The sequence below is a fragment of the Podarcis liolepis genome (genome assembly GCF_965112155.1).
Source record: "Podarcis liolepis genome assembly, chromosome: 10".
Classification (NCBI taxonomy): domain Eukaryota; kingdom Metazoa; phylum Chordata; class Lepidosauria; order Squamata; family Lacertidae; genus Podarcis; species Podarcis liolepis.
Window position 1 is genome coordinate 9,434,192 of NC_139562.1, and position 26,540 is coordinate 9,460,731.

Sequence of the window (26,540 nt, forward strand, 5' to 3'; positions counted from 1 at the left end):
TAATGAGGGAACAGCCACGAGCAGCTCAGGCGAATCCTGCTTTGCAATTTCTCCTCTGTAATATCATCTTGGGTTTCCCTGACCCTGTGCTCTTTTTTTCTTTTGCATGTGCTTCAGGAAGTCAAGTTGTCCAGCCCGGATTATAAGGACTGCAACTCTGCTGACGCGATGGAAGATTTCATGAAGAGAATCAGCTGTTACCAATCGAGCTACCAGCCTATGGACCCAGACGACTACGACAGGTGAGGAAACTGTGTTTTTCGCCTGTTCTTCCAGCGACCAAAGCCGGCTGCCAAATTATGTGAAAGGCACTTCTCTGGGGTTTGTTTGGTCTTAGAAATAGTTTCAGTGAACTTACAAGTCCCACTGAAGTCACTTAGGTACACCGAATGAGGAAGCATATTCTCGCTTTTCAACCTGTTGGAATGCGCTTACATGGAAAACTAGAGAGCCGATAATCCTCTGGGGAGGGGTTATTTTTGTTGCAAAACTCTGAATTCTGAAGCTTTTCCCATTGCCTTTAGAAGCAGGGATTTGGTAGGGAAGCTGTTTGCTTTTGCCTGAGAAGGAAAGGAGGTTGTGTGTGGTTTCTCCTGCTTTTAACAACCAGAATTAACAACACACACCGTAACATAATAATGCAATATACCACACCTGGATACATAGGATCAAGCAGGCTGTTAAGCACCAGCATTTCATTTCCTACCAGAATTTCGATAACACCTCAGCAGTGGCTGCTGGGTACTTTTGAAGCTCACCTGCTCAAGGGCTTAGGACTTGGCACAAGGCTGCGCTACAATTCCCCGATTGGGTGCTTCGTGGTTTCTGTGCATTCCCACCTGCGGGTTCTGCAGCTCTTGAACTTGGCTTTCCCCCGGGGTTTTTGAGTGACGGCCGTGCGCGTCTTCCCCTCCCAGAGACCTGTCGCTGATCAAAGTGATTGACGTTGGCCGGAGGTACCTTGTGAACAGGGTGCAAGACCACATCCAGAGTCGAATCGTCTACTACCTGATGAACATCCATGTCCAGCCTCGCACCATCTACCTGTGCCGGCACGGCGAGAGCGAATACAACCTCAAGGGGAAGATTGGGGGAGACTCTGGGCTCTCCTGGAGGGGAAAGAAGGTAGGTGTCGTGGGAAATCCTCTGTCTGGGAGCTGAGAGGCTTGGCCGCCTTTGAATGTGCTGCAGCTGCAGTCCTGTGCCTACTTACCTCTGTGCAGGCGGGCCTAGCAGCGGGAATGGGGCATCAGCAACCTCCACCGGCCTCCTTTCCTGCTTGCAACTGGGCTCCGTCCTTCTTAGTCTCAAATAAAAACAATAGAAAGCCAGGTTGGGCCAGACCATTGCTCCATTCCCCAGAAACCTCTGAAGGACAGCCCTTAAACAGCCTTGGCCCAGTATACCTGAAGGAGCATCTCCACCCCCATCGTTCAGCCCGGACACTGAGGTCCAGTTCCAAGGGCCTTCTGGCGGTTCCCTCACTGCGAGAAGCTAAGCTACAGGGAACCTGGCAGAGGCACTTCTCGGTAGTGGCACCCGCCCTCTGGAACGCCCTCCCTTCAGATGTCAAAGAGGTAAACAACTACCTGACATTTAGAAGACACCTGAAGGCAGCCCTGTTCAGGGAAGTTTTGAATGTGTGGCATTTTAATGTATTTTTAATCCTTGTTGGAAGCTGCCCAGAGTGGCTGGGGAGACCCAGCCAGATGGGCAGGATATAAATAATAAATTACTATTACTTACCTCTGGGATGACTCTCCCCCCCCCCTCACTTGTCAGGCAGGATCACACGACAAAAAAGGGTCCTTGCTGGGGGAAGGAGTCGTCCCATGCTCTCCAGTTCATATGGTCAAGCAGGGGGGAAAACAGCCCCACTTTAGCCGCCATGTTGCAGGTGTGGTAGTCCATTTACTGCTCTGATTGGTGCATTAGCATCTCTCTCTCTCCCATGTGTACCAGTAGGAAGAAAACTCAGGAACAAAACTTATTAGGTTTCGTTGTGACTCTACTTCGTCCAGTAACTGCTGTTTGCCTTCTATCACTGTGCCATTGAGAGTGTGCTCACTTATGGCTTATGTGTGTGGTACAGAAGCTGTACTACCCAGGACAGGATGGGGTTGTGCAGGGTTGTTAAGGCAGCAGAGAGCATTGTTGGCTGCCCACTTTCCACCTTAGAGCAGATTTATGCCACAAGGTGCCATAGGAAGGCACTGGACATAGTAAAAGATCCATCGCATCCTGGTCACTGTCTCTTCGAGCTCTTGCCGTCGGGATGGAGATACAGGACGATGCAGACAAGAACGAGCCGTCTTAAGAACAGCTTCTTCTCCAGAGCGATCTCGGCCCTGAATGGGAAGCCCGGACTTTGAAAGTCATCTAATCTCCCTTGCTGTATTATACTGTATTGTTTAATTAGTGTTTTTATGGAGCAGTCAAGTAATTTCGTTGTCCCCGAAGGGGGCAATGACAATAAAGATATTATTATTATTATTATTATTATTATTATTATTATTATTATTATTAAAGTCCCCATATAGCAATGCATGACTCTCTTATTGTGGTGGGCACTGCCTTTTGGGAGCCTCTGGGAATAGAAATTCGCACTAAGAATTTCCTTTTGTTTCCCCTCCTGCCCTCAGTTTTCCAGTGCGCTGAGCCATTTTGTCCAGGAGCAGAATCTGAAAGACCTCAAAGTGTGGACCAGCCAGCTCAAGAGGGCCATCCAGACGGCAGAGGCGCTTGACCTGCCCTACGAGCAGTGGAAGGCCCTGAATGAAATTGACGCTGTAAGCGCCTTTGTATTTTGCTGGGCTCAAGGCCAAGCTTTCAGTGGGAGGAGAGGGGGCTGTCCTCTTCTGTCCCCCGCTCTCCAAATTTGCCCCAGGCTTTACAGAGATCCCAGTGCACCTAAGGAAATTCCAGCGCACCTGAGGAGATTCTGCCAAAAGCCCACCTAGTACAGAATCCTGTTTTCACAGATACCTCTGGGAAGCCCACCGGCGGGCCCTGAATTTCCCTGCTTGTGATTCCTAGGAGATTGCATCCTGCAGCTTAGTCATTCTACTAGTCCTGTGCAATAAGCTTGTGCATAATCCAGAGATCATCAGTTATGCTGCAGCCCCATTTATATCGACCCATGTTTTTTGTTTTTCAAAAAGTGCTTCTGTCCCATGAATGCAGCATGAACAAGTTAGGTGCAGCGTGATTGTCTGTCTGCCCGGGGAGTTCGCCACTTTTGCCTGGTGGCAAACTCCCCAAGGCTGGAATGCATAGAGGTTGCAGGTGGGATTCCATTGCACAACAGGCAATGCCCCCCCTTCCTCTGCGTGCCCCCCCCCAATTAGCTTAAGGGAGTATCAGGAGAACCTGCAGAACTGTACGCTAGGGAGGAGGGGGGCAGATAAATTCCATCCGCCAAACAATGCAAACACAATGTTTGGAAGAATTTGGCATTGAATCCCCTGCCCAAAATATTTGATTAACATCCTTGTGCCTTGGAGTAGTAATTAATGGGCACGACTAACTTAGATCCATTGATTTCAATGAGTGGGACTAGCCTTGGCCACAATTCCTTTGTTTATATAATCAGGTGATCTGAGAGAACATGTTAATCATGGTCTAATCTCGTGCCATCAGAATCAATATTTCTGATTAATATTTATAAACATTTTTAACTCTTTAATATGACAAAATCAGTGGGCTGACTTGTATCTAACGAAGCCGTCCCGTTAGCGCAAGGACTTGTTCCTGCTCAACAGGAGTTTATCTCCCTCTCCTGAGGGTGGAAGTACTTGCAGAAAGACTTCATTGGATACAACCCTATATGGGGCTGTAGCTCAAAATACAGTGAGCCCCTGCTCTCTTGCCTGTTGCATTTCAAGTCAGACTGGCGCTGTGGGTTAAACCACAGAGCCTAGGACTTGCTGATCAGAAGGTCAGCGGTTCGAATCTCCGTGACGGGGTGAGCTCCCGTTGCTCGGTCCCCGCTCCTGCCAACCTAGCAGTTCAAAAGCACGTCAAAGTGCAAGTAGATAAATAGGTACCACTCTGGCGGGAAGGTAAATGGTGTTTCCGTGCATTGCTCTGGTTTGCCAGAAGCGGCTTAGTCATGCTGGCCACATGACCCAGAAGCTGTAGGCCGGCTCCCTCGGCCAATAAAGCGAGATGAGTGCCGCAACCCCAGAGTCTGCCACAACTGGATCTAATGGTCAGAGGTCCCTTTACCTTTTTATACACCTGCAGCTTAAAATGCAGTGAGCCCCTTCCCTCTTGCCTGTTGCGTTTTCAAGTCACACTTGTACTTTGCCAAACACACCACATTCTTGGCTGCAATTCCATTTCTGCAGGGAAGAGGACCTTGCCTAGAAACTTGAGTAGGATCTTGCCATTGCAAATTATCTCTTGCTTCCCCCCAATACCACATGCCTTCCATAATCTTGCCCCGAGTAGCAGCCCTGATGTTTCCCCCCCCCACCTTGTGGTTCTTGCAGGGTGTGTGCGAAGAGCTAACCTACGATGAAATCAAGGAAAAGTACCCTGAAGAATTTGCTCTGCGGGACCAGGACAAATACTACTACCGCTACCCGTCGGGAGAGGTAAGCCTGGGGCAGCGAGAAACCGTTTAAAAACAGTGAAAATTGTTTTGGTGGGTTTTTGTGTCAGTCAAGCAGGCCACTAGAACATTACGGATTCAATATTCCATGATAGTTAATGAAGAAACTAGCTGGAAGATAAAAAGAATGGAACAAAAATATTTCGAACATGCCAATAAATCAGGAAAACTGCTTGCGTGGCAGTTGAAGAAAAATGAACAAAGAAACTCCATAAACAAAAGTAATATACAGTGGTACCTCGGGTTACGTACTTAATTCGTTCCGGAGGTCCGTTCTTAACCTGAAACTGTTCTTCACCTGAAGCACCACTTTAGCTAATGGGGCCTCCCGCTGCTGCCGTGCCGCCGGAGCACGATTTCTGTTCTCATCCTGAAGCAAAGTTCTTAACCTGAAGCACTATTTCTGGGTTAGCGGAGTCTGTAACATGAAGTGTCTGTAACCTGAAGCGTATGTAACCCGAGGTACCACTGTAAATGGGAAGATTACAGATAAGATGAAGGAAATAAGAGCTGCATTTGTAACATACTTTTCAGAACTGTATAAGAAAGGAAAGGAAAAAACCCGTAAAATAGAGGAATATATTAAAAATGGTTGTCTGCCAAAAATAAGAGACGAACAAATGGTGATCTTAAATACTCAAATAACAACTCAAGAAGTGCTAGAGGCAATAAACTGGACAAAAAGTGGCAAGCCCCTGGGTCCAGATGGATTAACGGCGAGTGTGAGCCCCCTTAACATGGCATCATCACTCTTGGATGATGGAGAACAGGGATGGGGAAGGTGGCAGGTGCACCCCCACTTGCAGTCTTCAAAGGGGCATTTCGCCTAGGGAGGTGGACTTCCAATAAACAAGGAGCTGTCGGTCGTGCGAGAAAAGAACATCTCCAAGCGCTAAGCCAGCCATGAGCTCCATTTTTCTCTTTGGTCGTCCTGCACCCTGGTGAATTTTCAATGCTCCTGGGATCTCCTTTGCAGAAATATCCTTTCCTCTGGAGCTTGGCAACGTAGAAAAACAAAACCTCTGCTACTGCGAGCAGAACAACACGGAGCTCTCTTTGGGGAATGAAAGGATGTAATGACTCCACGTTTTGGGCAGCGGGAGGAAATTATTTGAAGGGACATAGGAAGTGGCCCCCTCCTGAGTCAGAGCAGTTGTCTTTTGAGCTTGGTATTTCATCTACGGACACGTGGCGCTCTGGGTTAAACCACAGAGCCTAGGACTTGCTGATCAGAAGGTCGGCAGTTCGAATCCCCGCAACGGGGTGAGCTCCTGTTGCTCAGTCCCTGCTCCTGCCAACCTAGCAGTTCGAAAGCACATCAAAGTGCAAGTAGATCAATAGGTCCCACTCTGGTGGGAAGGTAAACGGCGTTTCCGTGCGCTGCTCTGGTTCACCAGAAGCGGCTTAGTCATGCTGGCCACATGACCCGGAAGCTGTACGCCGGATCCCTCGGCCAATAAAGCGAGATGAGCGCCACAACCCCAGAGTCGTCCACGACTGGACGTAAAGGTCAGGGGTCCCTTTACCTATTTCATCTACACTGACCGGCAGTGAAGCTCTGTATCAACATCAGTTTTGAGCGTTCAGGGCTTGTCCCAGCACCTTTACCCAGTTTTTTGGGGTCTTTTTATGTGTGCACCTGCAGTCCTACCAGGATCTCGTGCAGCGCCTGGAGCCCGTTATCATGGAGCTGGAGAGGCAGGAGAATGTCCTCGTCATCTGTCACCAGGCCGTGATGAGATGCCTCTTGGCCTACTTCCTGGACAAGAGTGCAGGTAAGTGGTCTGTAGCCAGGATGTGCCTCTCTCTATTAAACGGGTGCAGGGATCGAGGTACAGTATTTAGCCAGAGGACAGTGCCTGCTAAATAAACACCCCAAAGTTCCATTGAGACGTTGCATCTGAGTGTGCGCCCATCCCCCGCCACCTAAAAACCGATGCAGCTATTGAGCCAGGATTTGAACCAGGAATGTTGGGTTGCTGTGTCCTGAGCGAATGTGTTGTGCTTACAAGGAGAAATGGTAGCTTAAAAAAAGAAGGGCAGATGGAATAAAAGTAATGCATAAAACCCGTGTGTTCCAGTGTGGTGTAGTAGTTAAGAGCGGTGGATTTGTAATCTGGTGAGCTGGGTTCGCTTCCCTACTCCTCCACATGCAGTTGCTGGGTGACCTTGGGCTAGACACACTTCTCTGAAGTCTCTCAGCCCCACTCACCTCACAGAGTGTTTGTTGTGGGGGAGGAAGGGAAAGGAGATTGTTGGCCGCTTTGAGACTCCTTAAGGGGAGTGAAAGGCGGGATATCAAGTCCAAACTCTTCTTCTTCTTCTTCCATTTGCAACGCTGCATAAAACAGACTTCTGTGTTTGGCTGATAACCTCCCTTCTCTGCTTTTCTTCCAGCGGAAATGCCTTACTTGAAATGCCCTCTCCACACAGTGCTAAAGCTGACCCCTGTGGCATATGGTGAGTATCTGTTTCTCTCAAAGGTTTTGCACAGAGAGCATGATGTGCCTGGGTTGCTTGCCCTGGTCCATGCGCTGTGATGAAGCTTTGAGAAGCCCCATATTTGATGTGGAAAGAAATGGTTGTTACTGCCATTGTTACTAGAGATGACTGCAGAAGATGCTGTGGCCTTCGATGGGAGATCAGAGGGGTTTTAAGGTTATCTGTAGAGGGGATTAGGTGAAGGTAAAGGTACCCCTGACCATTAGGTCCAGTCGCGGACGACTCTGGGGTTGTGGTGCTCATCTCGCTCTACAGGCCGAGGAGCCAGCGTTTGTCCATAGACAGTGTTTCCGGGTCATGTGGCCAGCATGACTAAGCCGCTTCTGGCGAACCAAAGCAGTGCATGGAAACGCTGTTTACCTTCCCACCGGAGTGGTACCTATTTATCTACTTGCACTTTGACATGCTTTCAAACTGCTAGGTTGGCAGGAGCAGGGACCGAGCAACGGGAGCTCACCCCGTCGCAGGGATTCGAACCGCCGACCTTTCAATCGGCAAGCCCAAGCGCCACAGTGGTTTAACCCACAGCGCCACACGCATCCCATATTTGCCAATGACCAAATGGCCAGGATTTTTCCATTCTTTGCATCTGCTGCAGTGTATTCACTGTGTCATCCCTGTGGTCTGCTGTTAGCACCAGCAGACCCGTTCCGACTTAACCTTTTCCTCTTCTGCTCTTGCCAGTGTGTTGTGTGTGTGTGTCATGGTTGCACTCAAGACAGCACGATATGCTTTTCTTGGGAATATTGGCTTTCATTTAAAACACACGTTTCTAGCCCTCCTGGCATGGCCAAAAACATGCACAAGAAAATTGTGTAGACAGCTCACAGTGAAATATCAAAACCTGGAGAGGCAGCTGAGAAATATTTTCAGTGGCTAGAAGAGGGTGGGCATTCCACTGCCCTAAACTAATACCCCTACTTAGAATAAATAAACTTGAAGTGTTAAGAGTCGCAGGATAAAGTCACGCAAGATAAGAAAGCTCACACTCTGCTTTGTTTGCACAATTTATATGCAAGAGCCCCGAACTCTGCTTTTCTTTTGCAGAATGTAGGCAACAGAGGTGGACTTTGATGTACATATTTAGCACAGTATCCAGCCAATTTTTTTTTACCCTGCAGTGTTTCCTTAGAACAGAGGGCCTAGGCCAGGAAGATTGGCCTGTGCTTCATCCAAATGAATTTCCACCCTTTCTCCCCTGCCAAAGTCATGAACAACATTCCTTACCTTGACTGCAGCGCAGATGGCTGTGTCAGGCAATGCTTGATATGTCAGTGCTTAAAATGTGATTCTTGGGGATGTCACCTGATTAACCCCCCCCCAAATCTTAGCTGATTTTAATTGTATGCGTCTTAACTGAATGATCGATTACTTAAATTTGTCCACATTTGCACTGTGGATGAAAACGAAAGCATAATGCATTCTCTGTGTATTCCACAGGGAACAATCTCAATTGGCATAAATCCTTTGTATGTCTACGTTTGAAGGGAGACTGTGTCTCTCTCTTGTGGCGTTTCCCAGCTGCAGATTTCTAAGCACTTGCATCAAAGAATAATTTACTTTTTAAAGAAATACAGAATCAACTGAGGCGCTCTTTGTCGATTTCGATTGAATCAAATATTTGCTAAGTAATTGCATCCCCCGTAACTGACCATGTCCTGTATATCTCCTCTCTCTGCCCTCCCCCCCCCAACCTTTTCTCTCCCTTCGCTTCCACAAGGCTGCAGAGTTGAATCCATCTGCTTGAGTGTTGAGGCTGTGAACACCCACCGGGACAGAACAGAGGTGAGGGGCTTCTGGCTGCCCGTTGGGACTCCCTCTTCCTCCCCCTGTGTAGTTGGAAAGGAGTTGGGTAGACACCTGTGTTGTAGGAAACCGCTCAGAGATGGACCCCCTCTTTTTGTAAGCAATATTTATTCCTGACCGGTTTTTGGTGGATTGGTGGTGGGAGAAGGGAGTAATTCGTAGCACCATTTAGACAGCTCCTTCTATGTGTTTGAACTGGACTTGATGACCCTCTTCGTCCCTTCTCACTCTACAATTATATATATATATATATATATATATATATATATATATATATATATACCTATGATGGCTCCTTACTTGGCTACATCTATTTTCCCCAAACTTTCAAAAGCTAGCTAAGGCCTCTTTCAATTCTGCTAAGTGTTTAAGGAGGTTTGAAGGAAATGTCTGGCCCATTGCTACTGGTGTATGTTTGAAGATTTTTGCCACCGTTGTTTGGGGTTTTTTTCTTTAAAGTTATGTAACTCGCCAAGGACACTCAGGCTGCAAATGAGGCAGAATCGAACGCGTAAATGCCAGGTTGTAGCAAAACGCTTTGCGGATGCGATTAGGATCACAAGCGCTGGCAAATGGTTCTTCTGTGGCTTTTTCCAATTGTTCCTCAGTAATTTGTAGGCTGGATCAGTGGTGTTGGTGTGGATTCTCCCACATGGCAGATTCTCCCAAGGCACCTAGTTGCTCTTTTCATTGCAAAAAAGCCCCCATCTCTTACTTTCTTCAAAAGACCTAGTGCAGAGAGAGAGATAGAGACTTCTCAAACCCGAATCCGGAAATTTTGAATATTTCATTCTTGGACCCAACGTTACCTCTTTAGAACAGAGGTGGGAAACCTAAGGTTCAGGGGGCCAAATATGGCTATTGAACCCCCCCCCCCACTGCACCTGGCCCTCAGCTTCCCAGGACACGGCCCTTCTCCCAAGGCTATGTCCCTCTGCAGTGCTGCTTCGCACCCTATGGATTAGGGTTGAGAAACCTCACACCCAGGGTCCAAAATGCAGCCTTCCAAGCCTTGGGGACTTTCTCAATCTTCTCCCCCTCCTTGAGCCTTTTTGCAATGCTCAAAGGATTTTCTTGAACTCTGATTCAAGGGATGTGTGTGTGTAGAGCTTAGCCTACCGTAAAGGTAAAGGTAAAGAGACCCCTGACCATTAGGTCCAGTCGTGGCCGACTGGGGTTGCGGCTCTCATCTTGCTTTACTGGCCAAGGGAGCCAGCGTATAGCTTCTGGGTCATGTGGCCAGCATGACTAAGCCGCTTCTGGCGAACCAGAGCAGCGCACGGAAATGCCGTTTACCTTCCCGCCAGAGTGGTACCTATTTATCTGCTTGCACTTTGACGTGCTTTCGAACTGCTAGGTTGGCAGGAGCAGGGACCGAGCAACGGGAGCTCACCCCGTCGCGTGGATTCGAACCGCCAACCTTCTGATTGGCAAGTCCTAGGCTCTGTGGTTTAACCCACAGCGTGACCATATAGACGCCAAATTAACAGTTTTGTCTCAGACTCAGATCATCACTAATACATGTGACTTGTAAAAGAAGAGTTTAGAGGGGAGCACAGCCCGCACTCTGCAAATGTTTTCCCACCCCTGCTTTAGAAGTATGTCGGGTCTAGATTAGCGTGCCTGAGTGCCAAGGGACCTCGCAGGAACCCCAGCAATGATAACTCCTTCTTTAATGAGATTTCCTGGTCTTCGCTTTTTCCTTTCCTTTTTTTTTTTTTTTGGTGCGTTTCGTCAGACCAATTAACCCATCGTGTGTGTTTGGTTCGTTTATATTTATTTCCCACGCTGCTTTTCTCCCCACCTGACCCCCGTAACTTTTCACCTCCTTCCTCACTTTATTTTCTCGTTTTTTTATCTTTGTCTCGCTTTTAATTTAGGATGCAAAGAAGGGACCTAATACCCTCATGAGGCGCAATAGCGTCACCCCTCTAGCGAGCCCAGAGCCCACCAAAAAGCCTCGCATCAACAGCTTTGAGGAGCATGTGGCTGATTCTGCTTCCGCTGCCCTGCCCATCTGTATGCCCCAGGAGGTGCCCGCCCAGATGCCCGGACAAGTTGGTCACATTCTTTTGTTGGTGTTTTCTCGTGTGTGTGCGCGCCTGCCTGCTTGTGGTGGCGGTTGTGTGTTGTGGTCATCGCATTTCCATGCTTAAATATCTCCCCGCTGCTTTACACCATGGGAGGACATTCTGTCGTGTCGCTTACCCATTTTAAACGTGGTGCTATCAGATCGCAGTTGGCATCATCTGTTTACTTTTGCTTTCCTTGCCTTCACTTTTCCCTCCTCCTAAAGCACCTTTAGAAATGATTTCTAATGCTTTGGGTTGGTGTAGTTTGGTTTTTTGAGAACCTGCAATATAAGCCAGGCTTGGCCGTCACTTGCCTTATGAACTTGAACTTAGGTAGAAGTATTTGCCTGGTGTTTGGTGTGGATTATAGAAACTTGGCCTTCAAACCTTTGCAGCAACACACTTTTTTTAGGATTTGCTTGTCTTTCCTCTCCAAGCCTTCCTTGATTCCCATCATTCCATATTTTTTTAACTTGACTAGGATGTTGCTTTGTCCTGCTGCCTTGCAGGAGATCTTTCGGGAGAAGAAAATATTTAAGGTGTCAACCAGGGGTCAGCAAACTTTTTCAGGAGGGGGCGGCTGGTCCACTGTCCCTCAGACCTTGTGTGGGGCCGAACTATATTTTTTTGGGGGGTGGGAAATGAACGAATTCCTATGCCCCACAAATAACCCGGAGATGCATTTTAAATAAAAGGCTGATTCCCAGACTGCCCATGGGCCAGATTTAGAAGGCAATTGGGCCAGATCTGGCCCCTGGGCCTTAGTTTGCCTACCCATGGTGTAAACCCCACACAGTTCTGAAGCGGAGTCCCTAAGTTGGTTGGATGGCGCCATGTATGCCTCCTTCCAGCAACTCATGCAGCCAAGCTGGTGCCAAACGTCTTGCTCTTCTTCTTGTCGCCTGGGCAGCCCAGGACCTCCAGACTGACTGCCCAGGCTTCCACCCCAGGGAGGTCACTTAGGTGGCTGCCAACAAGCCCGTTTGTCTTCTCTGCAGAGGCACACTCCGTTGTCTCAATGTGTTCGCATTTCCTGGTGTTGCTCAGCTGAAAGTTGTTTCCAAAGGTTGCAGCAAATTTTCGTAGATTAGTCTTGCTCAACACCTTTTTAGAAAGATGAATGACCACTTCCCATTGCAGCTAAATGTCTGCCTAATTTGAAAGCCAAAAGCCCATCAGCTCTCCTAGTTAGCAGGAAATGGGACTTCTTGAAAAATGCCTGGAGGCAGCTTCTGTGTGTTAGCAGACAAAAGGGGGGCTTCCTGCTAAATTGCTGCGCTCCTCCTCCTTTCCCTTGTGTGACCCAAATATTGAAATTGCGGAGGCTCTTTGCTGAAATGTGTTTCTGCGTTTTGCATGGATGGAAGTAGCTTGTTTGTTGACATGCGTGGCTTTATGTCTCTTTGCTATCTGGCAGCAATTGAATCCTTTATCTTGAATTTCCTGTTGTTAGTCTGCTTTCCACACCAAGACTGATTTCTCTTCCATCTCCCTCTCCTTCCCCCTTTTCTTTCTCTTTACAGCCTTTACTGGGGAAGGCCTGCCTGTAAGTATTTTGCAGGTTCAGCTTTCTTTTGCCAGCAGGCTGGCTTTAATTTCCCTTTGTTACCACTAATCTGCGTGCTTAGCTTTCCAAACTCAATTTGCACCTTTCCCCCTAGAATCCTTGAGGGAGATTTACCTTTCTTGCATTTGGTAGGAACATAGGAAGCTGCCTTCATTCAAAATCACGCCATTGGTCTATTTAGATCTGTACTGTCAGTGCCCACAGATCACCAATATGAGAGCCAGTGTGGTGTAGTGGTTAAGAGCGGTAGACTTGTAATCTGGTGAAGCGGGTTCGCTTCCCCGCTCCTCCACATGCAGCTGCTGGGTGACCTTGGGCTAGTCACACTTCTCTGAAGTCTCACAGCTCCACTCACCTCACAGAGTGTTTGTTGTGGGAGAGGAAGGGAAAGGAGATTGTTGGCCGCTTTGAGACTCCTTAAGGGGAGTGAAAGGTGGGATATCAAGTCCAAACTCTTCTTCTTCTTCAATGTCATGCCCCTTGGAGTCTTCCCCAATTGCCCACAAGACCTCTGAATCCCTGCCCAATCAATTTAACCAGTGTTTCAACCTTTTAATCCATGTGGTTTTTATTTTCTCTGGGCCCACACTTTCAGAATAAAAATCTGCTCACGCCACACCCAATTTTTCATTGGTAAGAAATCCATCGGAAAACAGAAAGAAAACAACTCCCAGCAGTGCTTGATTTATAACACAGAACACAACTGCTTTACAATATGATCACGGGGCATCCAAAAAGTATAAAACAAATATTTATTCTTAAAATAAGAACATGTATCATCCTCAAAATAGAATTATAAGTGAGCCTCTTGCATATGTACTTTAAGGATGTATGCACACTCAGTGAGAGGTGGCGTGAGCTTGTTTTTGCTGGGTAATAACTCATTTAGTTCAGGTCTAATTTGAGAAACTCACATCAATACAAAGAAGCCTTTTCTCTCTCGGATACCTTGCATGTTTGTCAGAGTTGAAAATCACTGTTCACAACAATACGTTGTGGAGAACTGTAGAAGAATAGCTCATGCTCTTGCTCTCGTTTTGAAAAGATATCTGTAACCTGCAAAATAATATTTTTTAATACTATACTACACTACACTGAAATGTTTAAGTGTTTCTTTGCCCTTGAATCTTCCTGCCATGCCAATGTGGCATGCCACATTAGAGAGCCACTATTTAAATCCCTTGAAAAGTGCCAATTGTTGAAGGAGGAAGTTGGGAGAAGAGATACTCTTTCCCACTTCCTTTTCCAGGCTCTGATTGATTCCACTGAAGTGACCCACGAGGACAGCGCGAATGGTGCTTGCTAAGAAACACAAAGGGGGTCCATGGGCCGAAAAATAGCTTTGCAATCTCTAGTCTACAGTGACTGGCAGTGGCTACCAGGATTTCAGAGCCTTTTCTGTCCCTACCTGGAGTTACCTGGGCCCTTCTGCGTGCAAAACTGATTCTCTTACCACTGAGTTACCCTTCCAGTTTGTGGGAGCTTTTAACACTTAATTTATCAGAGCATCTTTTCTGTCGCTACAAAAACCCCTTTCTTGCACTTGGGAGAGAAGCTGGGGTGCTACATGTCTCGTTCCCGTTACTAGCAGACTAGTTTTCTGGGTAAAGGGCTAGCAGTGTTTCTCAAATTTGCGTCCCCAGCTGCTGTTGGACAACTCCCATCATCCTTAGCTAGCAGGGCTGGTAGTCTGGGACGATGGGAGTTGTAGTCCCATCAGCAGCTGGGGACCCGAGTTTGAGAAACGCTGATTTATTGTATCTGTCAATGGGATTTAAGTGCACCACTTTTTAAAATATATAAAAATTACAGCTCAAGCTTTGTTCTAATCCAGCAGCACTTGAGGGAGTAGGCAGTTGGTGGGAGAGCAATACTTTTGCAGTTGGTGGGGCCAATAGTGCAGAGTTGGGGCATGTTGCTTGGCATGGCGAGAGCTCTGGTCTCAGTGCGCACCTTTCCATCTGCCCTGGATGTTGACCATACTGTCTGGGGTGTTGGATGGGATTTGTAGAATAAAAGAATCTCTGCCAAAGGCTCCCAGACAGCTGCTGCCAACCAGAGCAGTCGGCAGGAAGCCAGATAAGGTAAAGGTAAAGAGACCCCTGACCATTAGGTCCAGTCGTGGCCAACTCTGGGGTTGCGGCGCTCATCTCGCTTTATTGACCGAGGGAGCCAGCGTACAGCTTCTGGGTCATGTAGCCAGCATGACTAAGCCACTTCTGGCAAACCAGAGCAGTGCACGGAAATGCTGCTTACCTTCCCGCTGGAGTGGTACCTATTTATCTACTTGCACTTTGACATGCTTTCGAACTGCTAAGTTGGCAGGAGCAGGGACTGAGCAACGGGAGCTCACCCCGTTGCGGGGATTCGAACCGCCAACCTTCTGATCGGCAAGTCCTAGGCTCTGTGGTTTAACCCACAGTGCCACCCGCGTCCCATGAAGCCAGATAGACCAATGCAAAGGGCAGCTTTTGCGGGTGGAGATTTCAGCTTCATAAGATTTCGTGCGGACGAGCCCCTCTCCCTGCTGCAACTTTTTAGAACTGCTGGAAGATCACATCCACACGTCATATTTGAAGCACATGGCTTTCCCTGCTTCCGGGTCCTGGAAACTAGTTGGTTAAGGGTGCTGGGAATTATAGTTCTGCAAGGGGATAAACTACAGTTCCCAATATTCTTTTGGGGGGCAGCCATGTGCTTTTAATTTATGGCGTGAATGTGAAGGGTGTTACAACATCCCTTGAACAAATTCCTATCAGATAACAGTGCAAACCTCTCTCCTTCACCCCCTTTCTCTCTCCCCCCCCCTTTTCACGCTGAAAGACGGCCCATTTGTCACTTATTCAAACTTTTCGCTTTGCTAATATTTCCCAGGTAAAATGGCTTGCTGCTCTCCGTGTTAGTGCTTTACCCCAGCCTGACTGTACCTTGTTGGAATAACAGCTGCTCAAGGCTATTTTTGTTCGGTTTGGGGTTTTTTTTGAGGGGTGGGCAGAGAGGGGGTACATCTTTGACCTGTGCCTGCTCAGCTTCCTGGAAACTGGTTCTGCTTTGGCTTGTGTGTGTGTTTCTGCAATGAATGGGCTTGTTGACATAAGTGGTGGTGGTTGAGGTCCCTTTTAAACTGTCTGCTTCCTCTTTTCCTGTAATGTTTCCATTTTTAGAATGCCCTGAGATCCTTTTGCACTGTTTGCTTAATAATAATAATTTTATTATTTGTACCCCACCCATCTGACTGGTTGGCCCCAGCCCCTCTGCAACTCTGCCCCAGCAAAATATAAAAACCTAGTAAAAAAGAAAACACATTAAAAACTTCCCTATACTAGTCCAGAGGGACGCAGGTGGCTCTGTGGGTTAAACCACAGAGCCTTGGACTTGCTGATCAGAAGGTCGGCGGTTCGAATCCCTGCGACGACGGGGTGAGCTCCCGTTGTTCGGTCCCTGCTCCTGCCAACCTAGCAGTTCAAAAGCATGTCAAAGTGCAAGTAGATAAATAGGAACCGCTCCAGCGGGAAGGTAAACGGTGTTTCCGTGCGCTGCTCTGGTTCACCAGAAGCGGCTTAGTCATGCAGGGCACATGACTCGGAAGCTGTCTGTGGACAAACGCCTGCTCCTTTGGCCCATAGAGCGAGATGAGCGCCGCAACCCCAGAGTCGGTCACGACTGGACCTTATAGTCAGGGGTACCTTTATACTAGTCCAGAGATGGAAAGAAGACTCTCTACCAGAGAGGAATGGCAAACTAAGCTGTCAGATTATGCCGAGATGGCAAAACTGACCAGAAAGCTCAGGAACCGAGAAGACAAAATCTTCAAGAAAGAATGGGGGAAATTTATAATTTATTTCAGAGACCACTGTGAGCAGATGAAAACATTAGCAGGATTTTAATCTCCCTTGTAATGTAACAAACTCTCTGGATAATCGGGATAGATATAAAATATAGATTTGATATAATATGCAGTTGAAAGTGTTGGCATTAGGACCCACAAAGGGGATGGGGGGAGGCCTCGAGATTTGGAGAAATCTCTGTATATGGAAGTGTATTTGGTTTTCTTATGAATCTATATTTGAAAAGGATTAAAAGAACAAAACACTTCCCTATTCGGGGCTGCCTTCAGATGAGCCAAATGTGCAGTGTCCACTTGCCCCCCGAAAAAAATCTTGTCTTTGCAACTCAAGGGGGCCCAAGCAATGCAAAACTAAGTGAAGATGATCATAATCCACAAAGATTTGCTTTGCATTTGGAAAGACCCAAGTCCAACTTCCTGGTTCTGAAACCTTGAGAGCCACTGGCCGTCAGCGTGACGGTGCAGAGCTAGGTAGGTCCAAAGAAGTTAGGCAGCTTCCTCTGTTCCTGTGGCCCGCAGGAACACAGCCGGAAGCACACACGAGATGACTTTATTTTATTTTTATTTTTTTCATGGAGGAGAGGCCTGTCAATTTTATTTATTTATTAACATTCTTATATTACACTGGCAAACGTCGTCACATTACATTACAGAGCTTATTATGATATATTTTCCAACATGTATACCAAGATGATATACACACTTTATATACCTAAAAAGAAAGAAAAGAAAAACCAAGAGAAAAAACAAAGAAAATCTCCCCCCCCCCCATTATATACGTACCAATTTGATTGATGTTGGAGAGAGACTGAGTTGAGAAATAAGATGAAGAGCGCACGTATTGTATTAGATAAAATGAAAAAGAAATATACAATAATATGAGTACATTCATTTGTAAAAAAAAAAGGAATATACAACGGGATAGACAATAAGTCCAATGTGCACAAGATGAATTTAAAGTGTCTGTCAGAATTAAGGCTGAGGGACTGGTAGGAGATGCAGAGAGCCCGATGAGTGAGAAGCTCCTTTTACACCTTGCGACTTGGCCTGCTTCCTTCAGGACGGCTGTGTGCCTAGTGGCTACTGCCTCTGCTGGATAATGCAGAGCTTTCCGCATCTGCTTCTCTCGTTGTCCTCCCTGCCACCTGCATGCAAAGGCTGCCTCGCTTCTCTTTTGTCCCCCTCCGAATGCTCAGCTACCGGCTCAAAGTTTGCTCTCCCTCTCCCTTCCGCTTGCAGAACATGAGCACGACCCGCACACAGTCTTGAGTTTCTCCAGGCGATGTTTAGGAAGGCGGAAGAGCGCGGACGGAAGGAAACTCAGCCCGCTTGCGTCGCCCGGCTCCGAAGCTTGCGTCTGCCTGTGTGTGTGTGATCTCCATTCAACGCGAGGCTATTCCCTTCTCGATCTCCATAAGCTGATCATCTGCCTGTTGCGTATCGGACTCTGTTGCGTATCGGACTCGACACGATGGTGTTTTTGGGGGGTGGGGTGGGGAATGGGGGGGATACACAAGAGAAGAAGGGAAGGAGAAGGAACATCGCTTTAGAATGCAAAATGGAGGTTCATGAAGTTGGTTGCTTTCCCCCCACCACTTTTGGTAGACTAAAGTGTCGTCCTCTTCAGCATCCTTGCGTCCCCCGAGTTGTTTTTTTATTATTATTATTTCTAAAGTGACACAGTTGCCTTGCAGAGAAGAAGAAAGAAGAAAAAAACGACACTGTGCTGCTTTCTCAGCCTTTGTAAATAAACGGATGTTGGTTCTTGGGGTCTGTGTGGAGAAAGGAGGGCATGGGGGAGCATAAAAGCACCTTTTGCGACACCTGCATGTCTGCTTTTAATTTTGCCGCTTTGCACATCTCTCCCCCTCTCCTTTTTTTGCAGCTACAAAAACAAAGCGCACCCCCCTCCCCCCCGGATATCAGAGAGGGATGTAAGGATAGTTCTGTTGTTCTTTTGCAGCCAGTTCTGAAGCCGCTTGCCAGCACCGTAGCCACTGGCTTTGTTAGGGTGGCCGAGTGTGATTTTTAACAGAGTGGGAAAGTGTTAGGAGTGCAGGACTTTACAAGCCACGCTTAGGATTAGCGGCACAGGGGTAAGCAACCTGGTGCCGGCCAGATGTTGCGGGACTACAACTCTAATCATCCCTGGCCTTTGCCTTTGTTTGCCTGGGCTGGTGGGAGTTGTAGTCCGGCAACATCCCGATGGCTGCCTGTGGAGTGGGAGAGCGAGCAATGACCCCCTAGGAATAAAGGGGGCAGGGCAATTTCAGAAAGGTGGGTCAACAATGCCTGCAGTGCCTACTTTGGCCCATGACAAAATCCTTGTGTGTGATCTTTTGAAAAAATTAAGAGCTGCTCTTGGCTGAGAAGTTTTACTGGGGGCGTCCGTAGCATGCAAGGTGGGTTCTACGTGTGTGCAAGCAGTTGAAAAGACTCTTCTGCCTTTTTACCTTTTGAAAAAGCATTGGGTGGTTTTGAGCGTTAGTCATTCACCTGTTGGAACGAACGGACATGACTTCTGCTCATGTCAGTGTGGCTCACCTGGAATAAAACCCCATTTTCTCCCTTTGAGTGTGTGGGTTCTCCTATTGCTTCTCCTGTCGCCTCAGCCCCTTCTGCTAGGATTTTATCCTTTATCAGAGGAAGAGTGGCTTTCTTTTGCACATAGCAAGTGGTATGTTCCCCCCCCTCCCTTCCTGTCCCAACTAGGTGTGGTTTGCATTTACCTACGCCTTGCGTAGTGGGAAAAAACACTTTTACGCAAACTCGTCTTTCGCTTGGTTTTATATAGCATGAATTGGGGGAAAAAAATTGACAGGATTCCTTTGCTTATGAGAAGGAAATCCTGGAACAAACTTAAATTATTCCTGCTTCAGGAATTTTGAATGAAAGAGGGAACATGTGGACCTTGCCTGTGTGTGTCCTTGTGTGTGTTGATCTGCCCTGGAGTGGGGAGGCAAGGTGTGTGTGTGTGTGTGTGTGTGTGTGTCACACTTGTGATAGTTACAGGTTGATTGGGGAAGGTGATTGAAAACCACACCAACAACTCATTCTCTTGATTGTGTTTTTCCTTTGATACTTGAATTTATATTTTTATCGGTTTTTTAATAGCAAAGTGCTATTTATTTATTTAAGGGAAGTTGCAGAGCTGAGAGGAGGTCCCCCCCCCCCGCCTGGACTTGTGTGATGTTAATTCTGTATATATGTATGTAGCTGGGTTTTTGAGGGTTTTTTTTTTTTTTTTGCCTGAGATGAAACAGTTTCAGCTTATAAAACGAGGTCTGCCTTTTGGAAATTTGTATATTTTGCAGCTGCTGGACCAATTAAAAATCTTGAAATAGAAGCCTGCTGGTGTGTGTTGTCTTTTGTTTCCTCGTTGGATATCGATAACTGTGGTTTTGTTGTGATCTCAGAAACAACTGGGAGCCTGCCCCCAATCTCTCTTTAAATCCCTTTCCTGCCCCTCTCTAATTTTATACAGTGGTACCTCGGGTTAAGAACTTAATTTGTTCCAGAGGTCCGTTCTTAACCTGAAACTGTTCTTAACCTGGGGTACCATTTTAGCTAATGGGGCCTCTTGCTGCTGCCACAATTTCTGTACTCAACCTGAAGCAAAGTTCTTAACCCGAGGTACTATTTCCAGGTTAGAGGAGTCTGTAACTTGAAGCGTTTGTAACCGGATGTACCACTGTATTCATTCAAAGAACTCAAGTTATCTTTTTTTAATCCTCACAACCACCCTGTGAGGTAGGTTGGACAGAGAGGGAGGCGTAGGATCACCTGGTGAAGGTCCATGGTTCAGTGAGGATTTGAATTTGGGTCTCCTCAGTCCACATCCAACACTGATCATTGCGCCACACTGATTTTCAGTGTATCCTGTTTGGGGTTGGACTAGATGCCCTTTGGTGTTCTCTTCCAGTTCTGTGAGCTTGAGCGCGCTCTGCCTTTGCAGCTCTTGCTCAGACGCACCTCTCTTCCCCCATCCTTTTCAGTGGTCCATTCCCTCTCTTTCTCCTATCCTTTCCCCCCAAGCGTCTCCATGGGTTCGGTGTGTTCCCTGCCCTTCAGCTTGCTGGCAGGGCAAATATGAATAGCAAGCGCTGTGAAATGCGAAGAAAGATCAGGCCTCGCCAGATTACACAACTGAAGGAATGGACTGAACGTCCAAAACCCGATCAGATACAGGGCACAGAGAGATTTGGCCGAGGTGCAATGGCTCAAATACACGTTCCAATTTTATTTCAGCTGCTTGGGGGGGAACCAGGTATAATTTCTATGCCGCTGCTTAGAACATACAAAGAAGACATTGCTAAGTGTCTCTCTGGCCCATTTTGAAAGAGAAGGTAGTGAGATAAGAGCTATTCGTCTGCAGTTTGGTTACTAAAATCTTCCACTGCACAAAAGGTGATTCAAGGATATTTTAATCCTCAAATAGGCCCATCTTTGTTATCAATTGGACTGCCTTATTATGAAAGCCGGGCTTCAAACATTCTGTCTGGCTTACAAACAGCAGCTTTAAATATTTTGCTTTATTCCTGCTGAGACTCCCTCTGCAATAGAGAAAATAAAAAAATTCCTTCCAGTAGCACCTTAAAGATCAACTAAGTTAGTTCTTGGTATGAGCTTTCGTGTGCATGCACACTTCTTCAGATATCTAACTTAGTTGGTCTTTAAGGTGCTACTGGAAGGAATTTTTTTATTTTGACTATGGCAGACCAACACGGCTACCTATCTACATCTGCAATAGAGAATATTGACTTTGGGTGCATCCTAGAGTGTGTTCTGTGTGTGGGGTGAGGGTTGTGCCTATTGAGCGCAGATGTTGTCCCACACAGCCTCAATATGCACCCATAAAAACATTAGAAGATCCTGCAGGATCAGCGCCAGGTTCCTCTAGTCCAGGCCTGTGGGAAACCAGCAAGCAGGATTCGAACACGAGCCCTCGCCCCTCCTGCGGTTTCCAGCAACTGGTATTCAGAATCACTACATAGCCATTGTGGCTAGCAGCCACTGACAGCCCTCCTCCATTAATTTGTGCCATCTTCTTTGAAAACCATCAAGGCTGGTGTCCGCCACTGTTTACAGTGGCAAGGAATTCCACTGCTTAACTCTACACTGTGAAGGAGTACCCAGCATGCTCCCTTGCAACAGCTCATCGCAACAGAGGGATAGAACAGCAGGTTGTCCAATATTAACAGTTTGGAAAACTGGGTCCAAGCTAACAGTGGATTTCAGTAGGGGCAAATGTCAGGTTTTGCACTTAGGGATAACCAGCTGCACAAATATAAGATGGGGAACACCTGGCTTACTAGCAGTACATGTGAAAAGGATCTAGGGTAGGGGTCTGCAACCCGCGGCTCCGGAGCCGCATGTGGCTCTTTTACACCCTTGCCGCGGCTCCGGGGCGGATACTAGCGAGGGGAGCATTGTGCGCCCCGACACTCCCCACTGTGGCGGGCGCTATACTGGCTGTGACATCGCATGGGGGCGGTGCATGCGTTAGTCACGCACCGTCCCGACGTCACCTTCCCGCCCGCCCACCCACTACATTGTAAGGGGCATGTACGCTGGTCACTGTTTTGAAGGGGAGTGAAGAACACACACACACAAAAAGGCAACTTGTTAATTTAACGTTCATTTCTATGAGGAGGAGTAATTCTGAGGGGTCAAAAAAAGAAATAATTTTTTAAAAGTGACAAAAAAGTTATGTTTATAATGACGAGTTTTGCGGCTCCCAGGTTTTTTTTCCTTCGGAAACGGGTCCAAGTGGCTCTTTTTGTCTTAAAGGTTGCAGACCCCTGATCTAGGGGTCTTGGTAGACCGCAAGCTTAACATGAGTCAACTCCCAAAAGAAAAGAGCTTTTGTTTCTTTGCAGGCAATAAAATCTCGTTTTGGAGAGATTAATTCGTTCACGTGCAGCATCTTGTTGAGTTGGGAACCAAAGTTGCACGGCTCCTTCGCTTGTTCCAGGAATCCGGAAGGGCGTGGGGGGGGGAGGCTACTGAGAGCCTGCTAAGCCACACCCACTGGCAACCTGAGCTCAGGTGATCTCTTTCATACATGCAGGTGTGAGTCAGTAACTATATTACAACTGAGGGCTCCAGCTCATTGGTAACTTGCACGCCCAATAGCAACTTTCCCCAAACTGGTTCTTTCCAGATGTTTGAGACGATGACTCCCATTCCCATCAACTGTGACCAATGTCTATGCTGGCTGGAGCTTATGGGAGTTGTAGTCCCCAACATCTGGACGGCATCAGGCTGGGATTTCTGTGGCCGTGATTGTATAGTGGTTAGTACTCTGCATTGTGTTGGGCAGACTAAGAGAAAAAGACAACAGTGACTTTGAAAAAGAATGGGAACCATTTATATTATACTTGCAGAAACAAAGAACGTTGATGGACTTGATGGCAGGATTTAAATAAACATTCACACTATTAGAAAATGTTTAGAAGATAGAGAAATATAATAATAATAATAATAATAAATTTTATTTATATCCCGCCCTCCCCAGCCGAAGCCGGGCTCAGGGCGGCTAACAACAATAAAACAGTATAAAAGTATAACATAAACAACACTCTAAAATCATTCATTGTAAAATTAATTAATTCGGGCCACTGTCAACCATTGGGCCAGAGCTCCGCGAAGATTGCCGAGGGAGGGAGTCAGGCTGTGCCCTGGCCAAAGGCCTGGCGGAACAACTCTGTCTTGCAGGCCCTGCGGAAAGATGTCAAGTCCTGCAGGGCCCTGGTCTCTTGTGACAGAGTGTTCCACCAGATCGGAGCCACAGCCGAAAAAGCCCTGGCTCTAGTTGAGGCCAGCCTAACTTCTCTGTGGCCTGGGACCTTCAAGATGTTTTTATTTGAAGACCGTAAGTTTCTCTGTGGGGCATACCAGGAGAGGCGGTCCCGTAGGTACGAGGGTCCTAGGCCTATATGGTGTATACACCTATATGGTGTATTTACTTTTACGTTTTTAGGTTTGATGTTATGTTATTAGTAACTTTTTCTGTGCGGAGGTAGCAAAGTGGGTGAAAGGAGAAACAAACAAGAAGCGGAAGTTGGGGGAATCCTAGGAGGGGAGGGAGGAAGGATTACATAGTAAATGTTAAGAATTTGAGATGTATGTAATGAATGAAAAAGAAAAATGGAATAAAAAATTTATTTTAAAAATAGCCTTGAGAGAGAATATTATGAAAATATATATAGGTGGTACATGACCCCAGTCAAGTTAGCAAAAATCTATCATTTGCCTGATAATAAGTGTTGGAAATGTAAAGAAACTGAAGGTACTTTTTTTCACCTTTGGTGGACGTGCCCGAAGATTAAGGCTTTCTGGGAAATGATATATAATGAAATGAAAAAGGTACTTAAATGTACTTTTCCTAAGAAACCAGAAGCCTTTCTCTTGGGCATTATCGGCCAATCGGTGCCAAAGAAAGACAGGACTTTTTTTATGTATGCTACTACAGCAGCAAGAATTCTCATCGCAAAGTATTGGAAGACACAGGATCTACCCACTCTGGAAGAATGGCAGATGAAGGTGATAGACTATATGGGACTGGCTGAAATGACTGGCAGAATCCGAGACCAGGGGAAAGAGACGGCGGAAGAAGATTGGAGGAAATTTAAAATTTACCTTAAGAAATACTGTAAAATTAATGAGCGCTAAAATGTTGAGGTTATAGAAAACAGGGGATTACAGCTGTGAAAGATTAAGTAAAAGAAAAGAACAAGGGAAAATTAGATAAAATTAAGGGGGAGGATTTGCTGAAATAAATTTGGGAATTGGGATGCAGAAAGGGGAGGTACGGGGAAGTCGGCGAAGTAAGGTTTAAGAAAAAAGGATTCGAAATTATACATGTTTGTTTATGTGTTTGTATGTTTGTATTGTGTATTGTTTGTGTTTATATAAATTGTGAAAAACCAACAAAAAAAATTATATGTATATAAAAAATTTTATTTTAAAAATAAAGGTTGGGAAACATTTGTCAGTATGATCTCACCGTCAGCCACAAAAGAGATGAGGTGCAAGTTCGGGGACTACCACCCCTTCCCACAGAAAGAAATGGTGCCTTCAACAACCTGCTGCCTTTCTGAACTACAGCTCTGAGACATCAGGTTAACACATTGCTTCTCCCTTCATCTCCCTTGCATAAGTGAGACTTGGCTGACGCAGAACGCTCCTTTACCAATTCCTCTTCTTCTTCTTCTTTTTTTGGAGAAGATGAAACTATCTTTTGTTAGCCAGCGTTGGCTGATTGTAAACATAAGTACACTTTTGAGTTACACAGAGCTCTGTTGGCCTAATAAAGAATAGCTTCTTACCTATTTTATATTTCTGGCACTCACACGGCAGTTACAACCTTTTTGTAAAGCTGGTCCCACTTTTACATTCTCTCTCTCACCACCTCTTCTGCTTCAATTTGTCTACTTTCAGAGTTAGTAAATCAAGAGAAAGGAGGAGAGTGTTTCTGAATTGCAAGGTAAAAAGAAGAGCAGGTTGTTGTTCTTTAAAAACTAAGGAATGTAAAATGACTAAAACACAGTCACGCCCACGACATCACACCCCCCATATGCCATCCTGATCACCCCCATCGCCAGCAATACCAGTTGCTTTCTTTAATTTCTGCTCCCCCCACCCTTGCACTCAAGGTGGAATGCTTTTCCTATTCCAAATAAAGACATCTTTGTTGAAAAAAATAAAAATAAAATAAAGGTTGGAATTCCTGTGATTCTGCATAGAGCAGAGGAAGATTCGGTGTGGCATGGGTCAGCAAGCTAGAGGGAAGTTGTCCAGTATGAATGATAGTCTTGCTGAAGACCCTCTGTGATGAGCTATGTACCGTATTTTTCGCTCTATAACACGCACCGGACCATAACACGCACGTAGTTTTTAGAGGAGGAAAACAAGAAAAAAAATATTCTAAACGAAATAGGGGATATATGATTTTTGTGGTTCATGCTGTGGCCACAGACATGTGATCTGACAGTGAGTTTGGAGTAGCCCAATGCAAAAATCCTGAGGATCCATGTGGATCCATGCTTTGTAACCACGGAGGAGGGAAGGAAGGGGAACCATGGATCCTCTGCTCACGACTGCAGATCCCCCCCCCCGCCACCCGCAGGCATTCGCTCCATAACACGCACAGACATTTCCCCTTACTTTCTAGGAGGAAAAAAAGTGAGTGTTAGGGTGCAAAAAATACGGTAATCCAGGCATCACGCAGAAGGACATTTGGGAAGCCTGATTGAGGCCAATATGTGGACCAGTGATGGCTACATTACAATGGGCTCTGGCTCACTTTGCATTGCCTGTGGCCTGGAATGTGTTTGTTCCCATCATCCTTTTGATAGCCCTCTTCCCCAAACCTGACGTTCCAGAACAAAAGAGGGAAAATCCTGCTCATCCACACACACACACACACACACACACACACACACACACACACACCTGCTTTCTCTCGGGCGCTGTTGAGCCATGGATTTATGTAACACGAAGATCAGCTGCTTTTTTGGTACAGAGGGATGAGCAGAGGATGACATTTGGTAACCCTAGTCTGGGGTCAGTGGCAGAGGATAAATTCAGACCGTTGGGTTAGAAGATAAGGACAGGGATGGAGCTGGGTCATGTGCCCTATTTCACAGAGGGAAGCCCTCTGTTCGAAAGTCTCCCCTACACAGCGCCTGCAGGATCAGGCCCACAGCTCATCTAGTCCACCAGTCTCAGTGCTATTCAACTATAATTTCCACAGAGGTGGAGCCATGGAAATCAATGGGCATAACGTTGTTGCTGTTGTTGTGACTGAATTTGTATACCACCCTATACCCGCAGGTATCAGGGCGGTTCACAGGGTAAGAGCAGAATATAAAACCACAAAATACATAAGCAAAAGAAAAACAACCCAATAACCCCCCCCCACCCAAAAGCAAGTGTTCAGAAAATACTTCTAGAAGTAATAAACATCATAAATCTGGAAGGAAAACTGAGGAAGACTGTATTCAAAATACAAGATTAAAATACAAAAAGTTTTGTTCTATTTCTACAAGACTCACAGGCTTGAAAAGTGCAACATAATATTTCATGGAGTATATGACTTAAGCCATGTTGAACAGCAGATCCACTGAA

The 26,540-nt window shown here is 46.5% G+C and overlaps 1 protein-coding gene and 1 long non-coding RNA gene across 16 annotated transcripts in view; both read left to right on the forward strand.

Moving 5' to 3' along the window:
* PFKFB3 (6-phosphofructo-2-kinase/fructose-2,6-biphosphatase 3) overlaps nt 1-19,755 on the forward strand; it is a 69,165-nt gene extending 49,410 nt beyond the window's left edge. For 5 of the 15 annotated variants that reach the window (XM_083461237.1, XM_083461235.1, XM_083461223.1 and 2 more), the window contains 10 exons: nt 118-242; nt 918-1,125; nt 2,643-2,789; nt 4,494-4,598; nt 6,261-6,390; nt 7,013-7,075; nt 8,838-9,019; nt 10,804-10,980; nt 12,519-12,541; nt 17,649-19,755. In XM_083461237.1, coding sequence (XP_083317363.1) covers nt 118-242; nt 918-1,125; nt 2,643-2,789; nt 4,494-4,598; nt 6,261-6,390; nt 7,013-7,075; nt 8,838-9,019; nt 10,804-10,980; nt 12,519-12,541; nt 17,649-17,655 — 1,167 coding nt within the window. In that variant the 3' untranslated portion in view covers nt 17,656-19,755. The remainder of the gene's footprint in view (nt 1-117; nt 243-917; nt 1,126-2,642; nt 2,790-4,493; nt 4,599-6,260; nt 6,391-7,012; nt 7,076-8,837; nt 9,020-10,803; nt 10,981-12,518; nt 12,542-17,648) is intronic. The other 10 variants (XM_083461227.1, XM_083461226.1, XM_083461232.1 and 7 more) reach the window with 5 other exon arrangements.
* LOC310687078 lies at nt 14,890-17,178 on the forward strand. Its single transcript, XR_014516197.1, has 3 exons — nt 14,890-14,971; nt 15,006-15,903; nt 16,275-17,178. It is a non-coding gene; the product is annotated as an uncharacterized lncRNA (long non-coding RNA).
* Nucleotides 19,756-26,540: the final 6,785 nt, after the last annotated feature.